Source organism: Paramormyrops kingsleyae, chromosome 4 (assembly GCF_048594095.1).
Source record: "Paramormyrops kingsleyae isolate MSU_618 chromosome 4, PKINGS_0.4, whole genome shotgun sequence".
Taxonomy (NCBI): Eukaryota; Metazoa; Chordata; class Actinopteri; order Osteoglossiformes; family Mormyridae; genus Paramormyrops; species Paramormyrops kingsleyae.
Genome location: NC_132800.1, coordinates 30,025,143 through 30,037,647, shown reverse-complemented (window position 1 = coordinate 30,037,647; position 12,505 = coordinate 30,025,143). Strand labels below are relative to the sequence as shown.

The 12,505-nt window shown below is 47.2% G+C and overlaps 1 protein-coding gene across 3 annotated transcripts in view; it reads right to left on the bottom strand.

Moving 5' to 3' along the window:
• LOC111853789 (zinc finger C2HC domain-containing protein 1A-like) overlaps positions 1 to 12,505 on the bottom strand; it is a 78,957-nt gene that overhangs the window by 30,963 nt on the left and 35,489 nt on the right. For 2 of the 3 annotated variants that reach the window (XM_072711086.1, XM_072711087.1), the window contains exon 4: positions 7,827 to 7,925. In XM_072711086.1, the coding sequence (XP_072567187.1) occupies positions 7,827 to 7,910 (84 nt within the window). In that variant the 5' untranslated portion in view covers positions 7,911 to 7,925. Of the gene's footprint in view, positions 1 to 7,826; positions 7,926 to 12,505 lie in introns of those variants that run through there. The other variant, XM_072711089.1, reaches the window with a different exon arrangement.

The following is a 12,505-nucleotide window of genomic DNA, read 5'->3' as shown; positions in this document are numbered from 1 at the left end:
TCACCACCTTGTAGGGCATCACCTCCCAAACCCGACTCTTAATGGTGCACTCCCCAGCACTCCCCAACACTCCCCATGTGGGGACAGGGGGGTTCCTGACGTCCTGAGACCTACTACCACAGCCTTCACTCCGTCTGTGAGTTTCACCAAAAGGAAGGTGAACACGGGCCCAGGAGCTCTGCTCTCACATATTATGACGACGTTCCAAGCAATTAATCAAACCTCCGTTTATTACTTTTGCTAGACGTATTAAATTGTCCTTCCAGCTCTGGGGCTGAGGGTTTAATTACAGGCCACAATCACCAAAACTAATTTCCTGTTTTCTGCTACAGGTCACAAATAACCTGAAGCCACAGCCAGGCTAGACAGAGTACTCTTTCATAAAGAAGAAAAATCATTCAAAGGAAGAGTAATGGAATTCTAAAACTCTATAAATTCTGGTTTAATATGCACACATATTTCCTTTTCCTTCACTTTTTTAATCTAAAAGGCCACGAGAGAAACCAAAAAGCTGATTTTCCACTAAATGTGTACGTCTTATTTAAGCTAGATATCTCTGTCTTCCTCTCTCTTCTTTCCCACGTTCCTCCTAAAATGTTGACGCCTTTGTTTCTATTTAAGCTCATTTAAGACGCCATGGAGCACCGCCCAATCACAGACGTCTGAGTGTGGCGTCTGAAACGAGGGCCGTGCTGGGCGTGTCCAGGACGTGGCGAGTGAACGCTGCCTTTCTCGCCATCAGCATCTCCGCCTTACCACCAAGCGGGGCTTACTGTCGGAAAACGTCATTAATTCCACATTAATGATTAATGTCCTCTGTTCTCTCCCGTGAGTGAAGCAAACCTCCAAATGACCAGGACTCTACAAACAAACGGGCGTTGCTGCTGCAGCTGTACAGCGGCATCTAATTCATTTTAATAATAAACCATAACATGTTCCGAAGTACGGCACTGATTATTTTTAGCGAGTCAAAATTTTTTTTTTTTTGTTTTGCAAGGGGGAGGGATGGATCGGTTGTGTTGTGGCCCCTTCTGAGGGATTTAAGGCTTGCAGTAATCACTGTCAGTCCATGAATTAAACGCGACCGCGTGATGTACGGTGGGTTGCCAGGACCGCGGCACAGGCACCAGGGATTGGTCAGCCGGCCGCTCGGAGATAACGCGCCCGGCCCGGGGAGAGACGATTACTCTGGCAGGACAGGCAGTTAGTTAGCAGCGCAGCCGGGGTGTCATCTGTCAGCTGCCCCAGCAGAGGGGGGAGGTGGGGTAATAGATGCCACCGTCCACTGGGATGGACAAGGGGGCCCCGCAAGACCCCCCGCATTTGTGGTGTGGCCGAGCTTATTATTGTACAAAAATAGAGAAAAAAAAAAACAGGTGATGGTGATGATGACTGATGGCACAGGGAGCCCCACCCTCGTCAAAAGGAAGGCGGCCGCTAGCTGAGGAAGAGGGAGCCGCTTACAGGAGATCCCCTAGCTGAGGAAGAGGGAGCCGCTTACAGGAGATCCCCTAGCTGAGGAAGAGGGAGCCGCTTACAGGAGATCCCCTAGCTGAGGAAGAGGGAGCCGCTTACAGGAGATCCCCTAGCTGAGGAAGAGGGAGCCGCTTACAGGAGATCCGCTAGCTGAGGAAGAGGGAGCCGCTTACAGGAGATCCCCTAGCTGAGGAAGAGGGAGCCGCTTACAGGAGATCCCCTGGCTGAGGAAGAGGGAGCCGCTTACAGGAGATCCCCTGGCTGAGGAAGAGGGAGCCGCTTACAGGAGATCCCCTGGCTGAGGAAGAGGGAGCCGCTTACAGGAGATCCCCTGGCTGAGGAAGAGGGAGCCGCTTACAGGAGATCCCCTAGCTGAGGAAGAGGGAGCCGCTTACAGGAGATCCCCTGGCTGAGGAAGAGGGAGCCGCTTACAGGAGATCCCCTAGCTGAGGAAGAGGGAGCCGCTTACAGGAGATCCCCTAGCTGAGGAAGAGGGAGCTGCTTACAGGAGATCCCCTAGCTGAGGAAGAGGGAGCCGCTTACAGGAGATCCCCTAGCTGAGGAAGAGGGAGCCGCTTACAAGAGATCCCCTAGCTGAGGAAGAGGGAGCCGCTTACAGGAGATCCCCGGAGCTTCTGGTCAAACTCGGTCTGATAACCACGCAGCTTCAATGCAGATTCACTGTTCATCCTCGGCCTCTTGTCGAGCACGGCTTGCGGGATGAAAAGCACAGTTATGCACTCCTTCATAATTAAGTAGTTGTTCCCAAAGGGCTGGCGAAGCGCATGGGGCTGGGGTGGGGGTGCATGCAGGCAGGGTGGTCCGACGTGAGTTTCCCGGCTCCTGGGAAACATGTGTAGACTTCCACCGAAGAACAAAACCGGTGGTAAACTAGAACCACTAGGGCACGAGGACGGCCTCCTTACACAAAACCAGAACCACCAGGGCACGAGGACGGCCTCCTTACACAAAACCAGAACCACCAGGGCACGAGGACGGCCTCCTTACACAAGACCTGAACACCAGGGCACGAGGACGGCCTCCTTACGCAAAACCAGAACCACCAGGGCACGAGGACGGCCTCCTTACACAAGACCTGAATACCAGGGCAAGAGGACGGCCTCCTTACGCAAGACCTGAACACCAGGGCATGAGGACGGCCTCCTTACGCAAGACCTGAACACCAGGGCATGAGGACGGCCTCCTTAAGCAAGACCTGAACACCAGGACACGAGGACGGCCTCCTTACGCAAGACCTGAACACCAGGGCACGAGGACGGCCTCCTTACGCAAGACCTGAACACCAGGGCACGAGGATGGCCTCCTGACATTGGTGCTCAACGATAAATAGCAAGCAGATCATTCAAGACAGTGGGACAGAAAACACAAACCGTGATCTGTATAGTAGGATGGTGGAGTGTGTTGCACAGAAATAAAATGATGACTGAACATTTAAAAAAATATAAATTATTCTGGAGGATTTACTAACCTTAGTGATTATTATCAAAAAGCCCCAGTTGCACATGTGTTTTTGGCCGAGGACCAGGTACAACAAGACCCGTTAAGTGTGTGGTGAACAGCGTAGTCTGAGGCCACGCCAGAGGGCCCATAATTACAAAGTCGGGCTTTTTTGCCGTTCGCTAAAACATCTAATTCCAAGGCAGCGTCGGCGAGCTGCGCCAAACCAGCCGCTAATTGTTGCTACATGTTTCCAGGGCCGCAGACTGACACATTAAAGATCTGGGACGCGGCGCTGGGGGCTCAGCAGACCAGGACGGAGGGAGAGGCGTCCTCCACACCCCAGGCAGGCCCTCCCAAAATGCACTACGGGCAGAAAAGCAAATAACTTTGTGAAGCGTTTCATGGTTACAGGGTCAGCTGGCTGGAGTGACATTTTCTATTTGAGACGAGTCTGCACACACATGTGCATATATGTAACAATTTTCTTACTTATAAAAAGTCTGTACCTTTTGCAAACTAGCCCAATGCTTTTGATGTAGCTAATTTTAGGTTTATAATGGAATAATATAGATTTGCTGCAAGATTTCTTGCATGAGTGTTAGAGCCTTAAAGTGTGAGTCTCATGCCAAAGGCGTGAGAGTCTGTAACCCTGCAGTTAAAATGATATATATTTGTACTTAGACAATGAAGAAGTACCAAATTGTTAGATGCCTGGGAATGATCTTGGTGGGTCAATCACATTAATCAACTGGCAGCTGCAATCATGCTTTGGAAATCCCTAAGTAAAGTGAATGGCTCTTTGCCATCTTTCCTTACTTGAACTGATGCCCTTTGCTGTCGTTTTGGTTTTCTGAGGGCTAAGCTCTCATCTTCTGTACCATTTACCAGAAGGTCAGTAACTTACTGTGCGGGTACAATTTTCTGTGATTTGACTATGTTGACTGAGATCAACTTTCAGGCAATGTGACAATTGTGGCCTCATGCATTTCGGAATTAAATAATGATTCATTATTGGGCCTGGAAGTTCATGAAGACATTCAGGTGAGTGCTGTGAACTTCTGGGGAATTTTTGGCCTCCACAGCCATCAACATCTAACATTCTGGCAGTGCTTCACAACTGATTCTGACATGGTTGGCTAGCAGGTTGCACCAGAAGATATGGGAACACAGAAGATTCCGGAATCAGTCAGTCTCTACAATGGGCTAGATTCAAAGGCATTAGATAGCTAGAATCACACAGTACAACTTTGATGTGTTGGGTGATAATAAACCAGCGTGTCTCGCTATATTCACCTCATAAGCATTATGTCAAAAGGCCTTTACATATGGTGCTTTTCCACTGGCGTACAGGAACCGAGTCGGACCCAAGCCGTACCACGAAGAGAGACTAGTTACAGCGCAGTTCCAGCTCACTTTGGTGTTCCACTGCAGAAGGTTCGGCTCGGTAAAGGCCGGTTTGGAGAGCGACAGTGGCGTGAAACCCAAGAGAGGATTATTTTCTGTTCACGCAGTGTAGCATCAAACGGTAACGGAATTAGCATTTGCTTGTTTATATTTGCATTATGAATCCATTCTATTCAGCCGCTCTTCTAGAACTCCTTTAAGTAGGAGTTTGATAATGTTCAGGAATGCATTGCGATGTGCAATACGTCTAATAATGAATAATATATATAATACGCCCTTTTCTGCTTCAGATAATTGATGCGCAGAACACCAGTATCGCTGCGCGTTTTGACCAATCAGATGGTGATAGCTTGCTTTGGTCACGTTTTTGGCCTTGCTAGTGAGCGGGGCCATGTCAGCGCGGGTAAGGCTCGGGTACAGCTCGGGTGCGGCGTGGGTACGGGGCGGGTACCACTCCGTATGAGCGACAATACCCAGTAGCCCCAGACACCAAGATGCTCGTACCCCTGGAGGAAACACACTGTCTTAATCCGAACATTCTGGCAGCTCATAATGCTTCTCCAGAGTCTCCACAGTCCTGTCAGGCCACTTCATCTCTGCACGCCGCTTAACAACTCATCCAGCTCATCCTCTGACATGACGGTGATCTAAAACCCGGACGGGGGGGAGGAAGCCGCCGTGCGGAGCACCCAGAGCGGCTGTTAAGGCTCCCGCTTGCCTCTCGCAGTTTAGGTCGCCTCCCCGTGTGAAAATATGCTTCGAGATGTTTCCTTTGGTCTAGCAGAGTGATGACATTAATGCGAAAGTCCGAAGCGAAAGAGAAACAGGCATTGAGAGCGGTGAGCTTCCTCATTTTTACTTTATAACAGAAAATTAGACATAACGGAAAATGAGGAATCATATTAATCCACAATGAGTTTTTATACATATAAACAAAATCAAAATTTATATTACAATAATATAATAATTTCAGTTGCGTCTAACTGACATCAAAGCAAAGTTAATCAACCCTTTAAGGTATAAGGAACGGTAGGATTTCAATCTATGAATGTAGTATTTGGTAGATGAAGCAATTAGGCCCAGCTACCGATAATAAACTCTTCAAAGACAGTGCAAGGACTCTCGCAAAGCACAAGGTGAAGAGTAAGAAAAGGCATTTCTAATCTATTTTTAAGAAGAGAATATTAAATATGCAAGGTGAAACGCTCTTTTAGAAAGCTCTTTGATCATGAATGCAGAAGGTAGTTTCAAGGTGAAAATTTAGTCTAATCTTATACATTCCAGGGCAGGAGAAGGAAGTAATAAACTCAATCTCATTAAAGTTAGATTAAATCAACAAAGTGCAGCTGATCGATGTATATGCGCGTTTATTTTTCATAAAATTTTATGTTATCCTGCCCATGAATCAAACTGCACTATTTACAAAGGTTCAAGGCACAGAGTGCAGCCAAGTGACTAAGATCCGGTAATTTCTCTGCTCAATGAGAAAAAGCCGCTCTTCTATAAAAAAAAAAAAAAAAAAAAAAAGCCATTTTCTCCGGTGCATCCCATCGTCTCCGGCCAGCTTTTAAGGCGGCTGCACGCCTTCCCCTCTCGTGACAGACACTCATAAACACCGGTGTGGAGACCGCGCCTTGGCCGGCCGCCGACTCAGTGATCCGGAAGAGCGCGAGGACGCGGTAAGAGCATTCGCTTGTGGACCCGCGACCCGGCCGGCCGCTGGGAGAAGCCATTAGCACCATAATGGCTTTAGCCAGTCGGCCACACCGCCGTACTGCTTTCCAGAGAAATGCAATTTGACTTCCAAGTTGTTCTTTTACACTCAAATCATTCACCTCAACCTTCAGACGTCCTGGCGGTCTGTGCTCACAGCATTGGCACAATAGGCTCGCCTTGTATCCAGCTCTGTGCGTTTGATTAAGCTGGCCGCCTCCCCAAACAGCCCGCTCAAGTGTACAAAGCGAAACTTGCAAACTCATCTGTGCTGCGAGTCGTCTTTGGTGGGTGTAAATTTTCTTTTATAGACTGATTCAACTGGCATCCCATCCAGGGATGTCCCCTGCCTTGTGCCCGGTGCATTCTGGGACAGGTTCCAGGCTCACCGCGACTGTCCTGGATAAGCGTTTGTGGAGAATGGATGCATAGGACACAGATTCACTGCAGTGTTTTCTTCAGCGAGCAAATTTCAGAGGAAAATTTAAAGCCGGCAACAAACTCTGGGAGAAAAATAAAGCCAGAACTTCAATTCTTCTGGCAGCATATCAGAATAAATCAATCATAAATTAAACGGGACAAACCGCATTAAATCCACTAACTGCATCTAAATTTGTCACGGCTTTTATATAGACTTTGCAAGCATTAAAATTCATTTCTCTTTCCAATGTATCGCTTTTCATCAAAGAATGAACGAGGCGTTGGAAGTGAGATGGAAGGTCATTGTGAAGGATGTTGTGAGTCTGCATGATCCAGATTCCAGATTGGACTTCAAGTGAAGAATCGTCTCCTTCATGGTCAGGCCATTTGTCTCCGAGCAAAAAACAACAAGGAACGACACTCGCCGGTTACAGTTCATCTTCTCATTGACACCTTTATCTAAACCCGATTACAACAGCTAACAGTCATACACATTCATCTACCCATAAACTTACAAACAATTAGAAAATTAGTTGCATGATTTAAATGAGTTACACTGTAGTTCAGTTCTTTGCACCAAATGAAATTGCTCGCCTTAAAAATATGGTAGTGAAAAGACGTACAAGGCGTATGATGTTACTATAAGTATCATGTACAGTGTATAAAGTGGTGGAGTTAAATATCACTCGTGATGTCATCTCCATCTACTGATCTTGCCCTCTTTTTATCTAATCTGCTTGGGTAACATAAACTAGCATCTTTTAATTAACCTTGAGGTGGATCGCTACGGAACGCTGTATGCATTATTCATCGGACCGCCGAGCGCTTCCCCTGGCCTGGCCTGATCTCATTGGTGTAGCGGTTTAATGAGGTCACAGTAACAGCTGACTGACACGCCACACCACCGTCGATACAAATCGCATTAGGCCTCCCTGGGTTTACGCAAACAGATATTTAGGCGCCTGCTTCTAGAACACGGTGCCGTTTGAAGATGTGCAATGTCTCTTCTCAGTAACTGATCGTGTGTTACTTATATCGTATATTCGTAATGCTGATCACCGACGTCATTTGGGTCAAATGCGAGATACTAACCAAAAGCGTTGTTGTAGCTTTAAAGGACGACTGTTTAAAAAATAAAGGGAATGCAAAACCAGGTCCAAAGGCTGACAGATTGTTTCATTTCGGCTGCCGACGGTGATGGTTTTCCCCTACGTACTCGGCCTATTTAAGAGATGAAGGCTAAGGAAATCGTGCATCAATTTGTCGGTTCCTTCTTACAAACTGTTGAAGCACTTACCGTCATTCATCACGGTCAAATTATGAGTTTCAACCATGGCCTAAGTGATACATACGTGCAGAAGCTGCAGGACTGCCCAAGGAGCGCCAGGTGTGAGCGCAAATCCTGATGGCAAAGACTCGGCTGCTGCCGGTGGCATTTTGCAAACAGATTCCTAAAAAACAAAAACAGCAACAGCTGCTGTATCTCCGTTTTTGATTCAAAGAAAAGCTTTGGAGTCCGGGGTCATTTCTGTTTGCCCTTCCACCAGACAATATTTGTATAAAGTATTTTATATAATTTATTTTGTTGTTCTGAAGAAGACCATGAATGAAACTGCTACATAAATTCAACTGATCAAAATGATCCACCAAAGCGACATGACGTGAACGTTAACCACAAACTCCTTTCCTGACAGTCCCAACCGAATTCACACAATTCACACAAATGCACACAATGCACTTTTTAGGGACACTAATCTGTCTGTATACAGATTAGTATGTCTGTGTATGTCAGCATCTAATGCCATGATTATAATGAAGAAATATACAGCTAAAGGCCACACAGAATGCTTACATAACCTTAAAGGTAATCTTACAAATACATTTACAAAATGAAAAATAAGGATTTTAGTGGCAGGTAGTAGGTTATGTCAGACTGAATATGCAGAGTGCAAAGAGAAACAGGAAAGGGGCTATTTATGAAGGTGACTGAGGCCACAGCGATGTCACTAAGAGTCTCGTGGATATTGTCAGCTGTATTGGCAAACTAACTTTCTTTCATTCTTTCTGTCTTTCTTTCTTTCTGTCTTTACAGCTCTGTGGGGAGAATGAACTTCCCTTCACTGGAGGGGACAGTGTGACAGTCTCCTACGAGAGGAAGGCCACCACCTTTGTCACATTCATTTTCACCTTCCCCGGGAAGAGTGCGATGGGCAGGCCTGCCTGCTGGGGTCACTCCTGGGGGGGGGACCCCATGGAAGTCAATACCCCTCCCGGCTCCTATATGAGAATGTTCCGGAATTGAGCCGTGCCAGAGCCTGCAGGGAGTGATGCAGGACCAGACAGACTCAGTCTAAATCCTACTACTAAAGGGACCAGAACGCAAAAATAATGTCATAGCTTTTAAAAAAATATTATACAGATAAGATTTTGATACAAGGAAACGGAGTATCCCAGGTACACAGAGGGAGGCACTGGGGGATACAGCATTGGGGGATACAGCACTGGGGGATACAGCATTGGGGGATACAGCACTGGGGGATACAGCATTGGGGGATACAGCACTGGGGGATACAGCATTGGGGGATACAGCACTGGGGGATACAGCACTGGGGGATACAGCACTGGGGGATACAGCACTGGGGGATACAGCACTGGGAGATACAGCACTGGGGGGATACAGCACTGGGGGATACAGCACTGGGGGATACAGCACTGGGGGATACAGCACTGGGGGATACAGCATTGTGGCAGTAATTACTGGGTTTTTCAGCATGACGCAGCCTTGCAGCCCGTCTCAGACCCCGACGGAGGGCACTCGCTCTCACGCGCCTCGCCCCCAGCCCCCCTCCGATGGACAGCCCCTTCAGAAGGTATCTGGGCCTCCTGCCTTCATCACTCACACGAGAGACAGGAATTAGCAGATCTGTTATTTAATATCTACATTCTTGTACAGAAAGTGGTGTCTACGCAGGTAATGGGTCTACAAATGATATATTGTTATGTGAAACTTTGCTCCTCAGTACAAAAGTATAATTTAGAAGCAATAGAGGCACTCCTCCCCGGAACTGAACTAGCACAGAAATTACTGAGCAGAAATCGTGGCACCATGAGCTATGTCCTAATCTGTGTGTCTCCCCCACCTGCAAGACGCAGAGATAAAGACCGAGACAGACATGAACGTCTTGCTTAGCGTTTGCCTGTGAAGCTCAGCCTGAGCACACTGTTTCAGCTGGAAAAGGCCACATTTTCTCCTGTTCGGTTTGCTTTTCCCCCTGTGCTAGGCCGGTGCCCCCCCTGTGCTAGGCCGGCGCCCCCCCTGTGCTAGGCCGGCGCCCCGCCCTGGGTTACTCCCTGCCTTTGGCGCCCCCCCCCTGGGTTACTCCCTGCCTTTGGCGCCCCCCCCCGGGTTACTCCCTGCCTTTGGCGCCCCCCCTGGGTTACTCCCTGCCTTGCTTCCATAGCCTCCAGGACAGGCTCCAGACCCCCCCCCCGGTGACCCTGAACAGGACAAGCAGGTACCGAAAATGGATGGATGGATTTATTTTTCCCATAACAGTTAATGAAGAGTCCCCGAATTTCCCATACCACCTAATTTTTAGTCTAAAAAGACAATCGATCATTTATACCTGACTAGGTAATGTCATACTTGCAAGATATTTTCAAAACACAGATGCAGAAGACTCAGGTCCTAGTAGCGGATGTGTTGCGAGTCCAGCCTGCATCCACAGAGCACAGCTTCTCCCTGCAGGAATATATGCCGGCATGATAATGTAATTCATGTCCGTCAGTGATTGCACAGATTATAGAACAAGCAGAAGGTCATTCCAACAGCAGGCCAGTCTGGCTAGCTATCAGCGTGCGGCCGTTCGGCGACAGGCTAACGTTAGCATCGCTGGAAGCGATATGCAGAGGCTGTTTGTCGTCGCGACGTCTAAGGGGATGCGAGAAGTCAAATCAGATTCATGGACTGAGACTGTGGTGAAGCTGCGGTCTGCGTCCCTGAGGGAGGAGGAGACACTAAAGTGAGGAGGGAGGTCAGGAGCCGCAGCGAGATACCATTAGCATGCTTTGGTTTGTATGCTAAAGAAAATCACTAGATCCGGAGTAATGGAATTGCAGGATTCCCTCGGTTACTGGCTACAGCTGTCACCTGGGAGAATGAGCCGAGGGAGAGGAATGAGTCCCGTTCCGAAAGCTGAAGGGGCGCAGGTCAGGACTCGCCCTCCGCCGATTCCAGAAATTGCCAGAGAGGTGTGAAGAAATGAAGCCGCTGAGATCACGTGCGGACGGGGACACCTAGCGTGTCGAAAATAAGCCGGGACAGTCTCTCCCCCCCCGTTTCCCCAAACTGGGAGTCACATGGTAGGTACGGGCCAGGACCTGCAGGAGCAACACGCTGATTTGTGAAGCATTTTCTAGAAGATTCCCTTCCTGAAAAGATGCCAATCCTTTCTTTACGCTCCGCCGTGGCGAATTTCAGGCATGCAGGCAAACATTCTGGCCTCAAATTTTCCTTGCGTTCAATCACCGAACAGTTTTTAAAAATGACTTTTTAGAAAATCCTTCCAAAAATGAGTTAGTGTTGTTTTTTTTTTTAATCACACACACATATTGAAGAAATGCTTCCCAGCATACAGTGGCCTGTACAGTGGCACAGAGTCTCTTACAGTGTCCTGAGGTATTTTATTTTTTTGGTCACCAACACTTCGAAACATGGAAAAATACAACAGTGTTCAATCTCTGCAGCCTGATTTGGACCAGAGCAAGCGACTCCAGGCAGCAGCGAGGCGAATAGTCAAAACAAGGCGACATCCCAGTGGTGGACTGGTACTTGCAGTGAGGGGGGGACACATGACTTGCTGTTACTCCGTGCCACTTCCCCTGTTCCCCTGCTATGGGTGTCGCTATAACAGGACAGAGGATGAAATGCAATGAGGGTCTCTGCCATGCATTATTCATCCAGGAGAAAAGGCCTGCATGAAGAGCCAGTGGAGGGCAGGCCAGGCTGCAGTGTCTGTTATTCATTTACACAGAGCAGCGTAAAATGCCCGAAAGAGGCAACAGCACCTGTCCGTACATCCAGTTTCTGTACTTTCACTCGTTTAATCTTATACCGATCTAATTAAGTCGCGGATCTAAACATTTTATTGTGCTGGAGAAAGGCTTTGTATTTTCCAATACTGGGGGATAGCTTTGCCTGAATCTGCAGAGTGCGCGCGCGCCCGGGAAAGAGTGCGCGCTCACTGCGGGACGCACTGTTTGTATGTAAGGCAAAGATTCATAGCCCACAGCTGAAATATACTACAGTATATCTAAAACAGTACTACAGTGCAATACTACAGTGCAATTGGGCTAAACAAGCTGAAAATTAGTTGACAACATATTGACTGTTAATTAAAAGCAACATGATTCATTATTGTTATGCGATGTGAAAAGTAAAAAAAAAAAAAAATACTGTATATATACTGGCTAGTTTTGTAAATGATTTGGAGGATCATGAAAGCCTTTTATTCCATAACGGAAACATGTGAAACAAAAATGCATTTAAGGACTGAAATCTTAGCTGCCTTTAGAGTAAAAAACCAAATAGATTAAATTGTTCATTATTCCTCTTCACAGTTGTCAGTCCTGGGAATCGTCAAATTGTTTTGATTCTTTTTACTTTTAGAATACAGCATATATCACATTTATTGTAAATGTATTTTGAATGTCCGATTTTGTCAAATTTGAGTTTCCTGTAGTAAAGTCGACTGAAAATCACCAGATATTAGCAAATGTAATGCAGAATGATTTGTCGCACATATTTTTAAAAAAGAATCGAAGTATGCCGTAATTTTATGAACTTGCGCTGTACAGATATATGTATCAAATGTGTAAGAAAATGACTGTCGTAGAATTTAACCTATAAAGGGACAGAGTGCGGAATCTGCAATGTTTTCTAACACGGTCATAATGAAATTGACAGCGTTGCCACCCATCCTGACGAACGCTGCACACGCGGCGGTCATTGTGCTAATGGAAAGGCAAACTG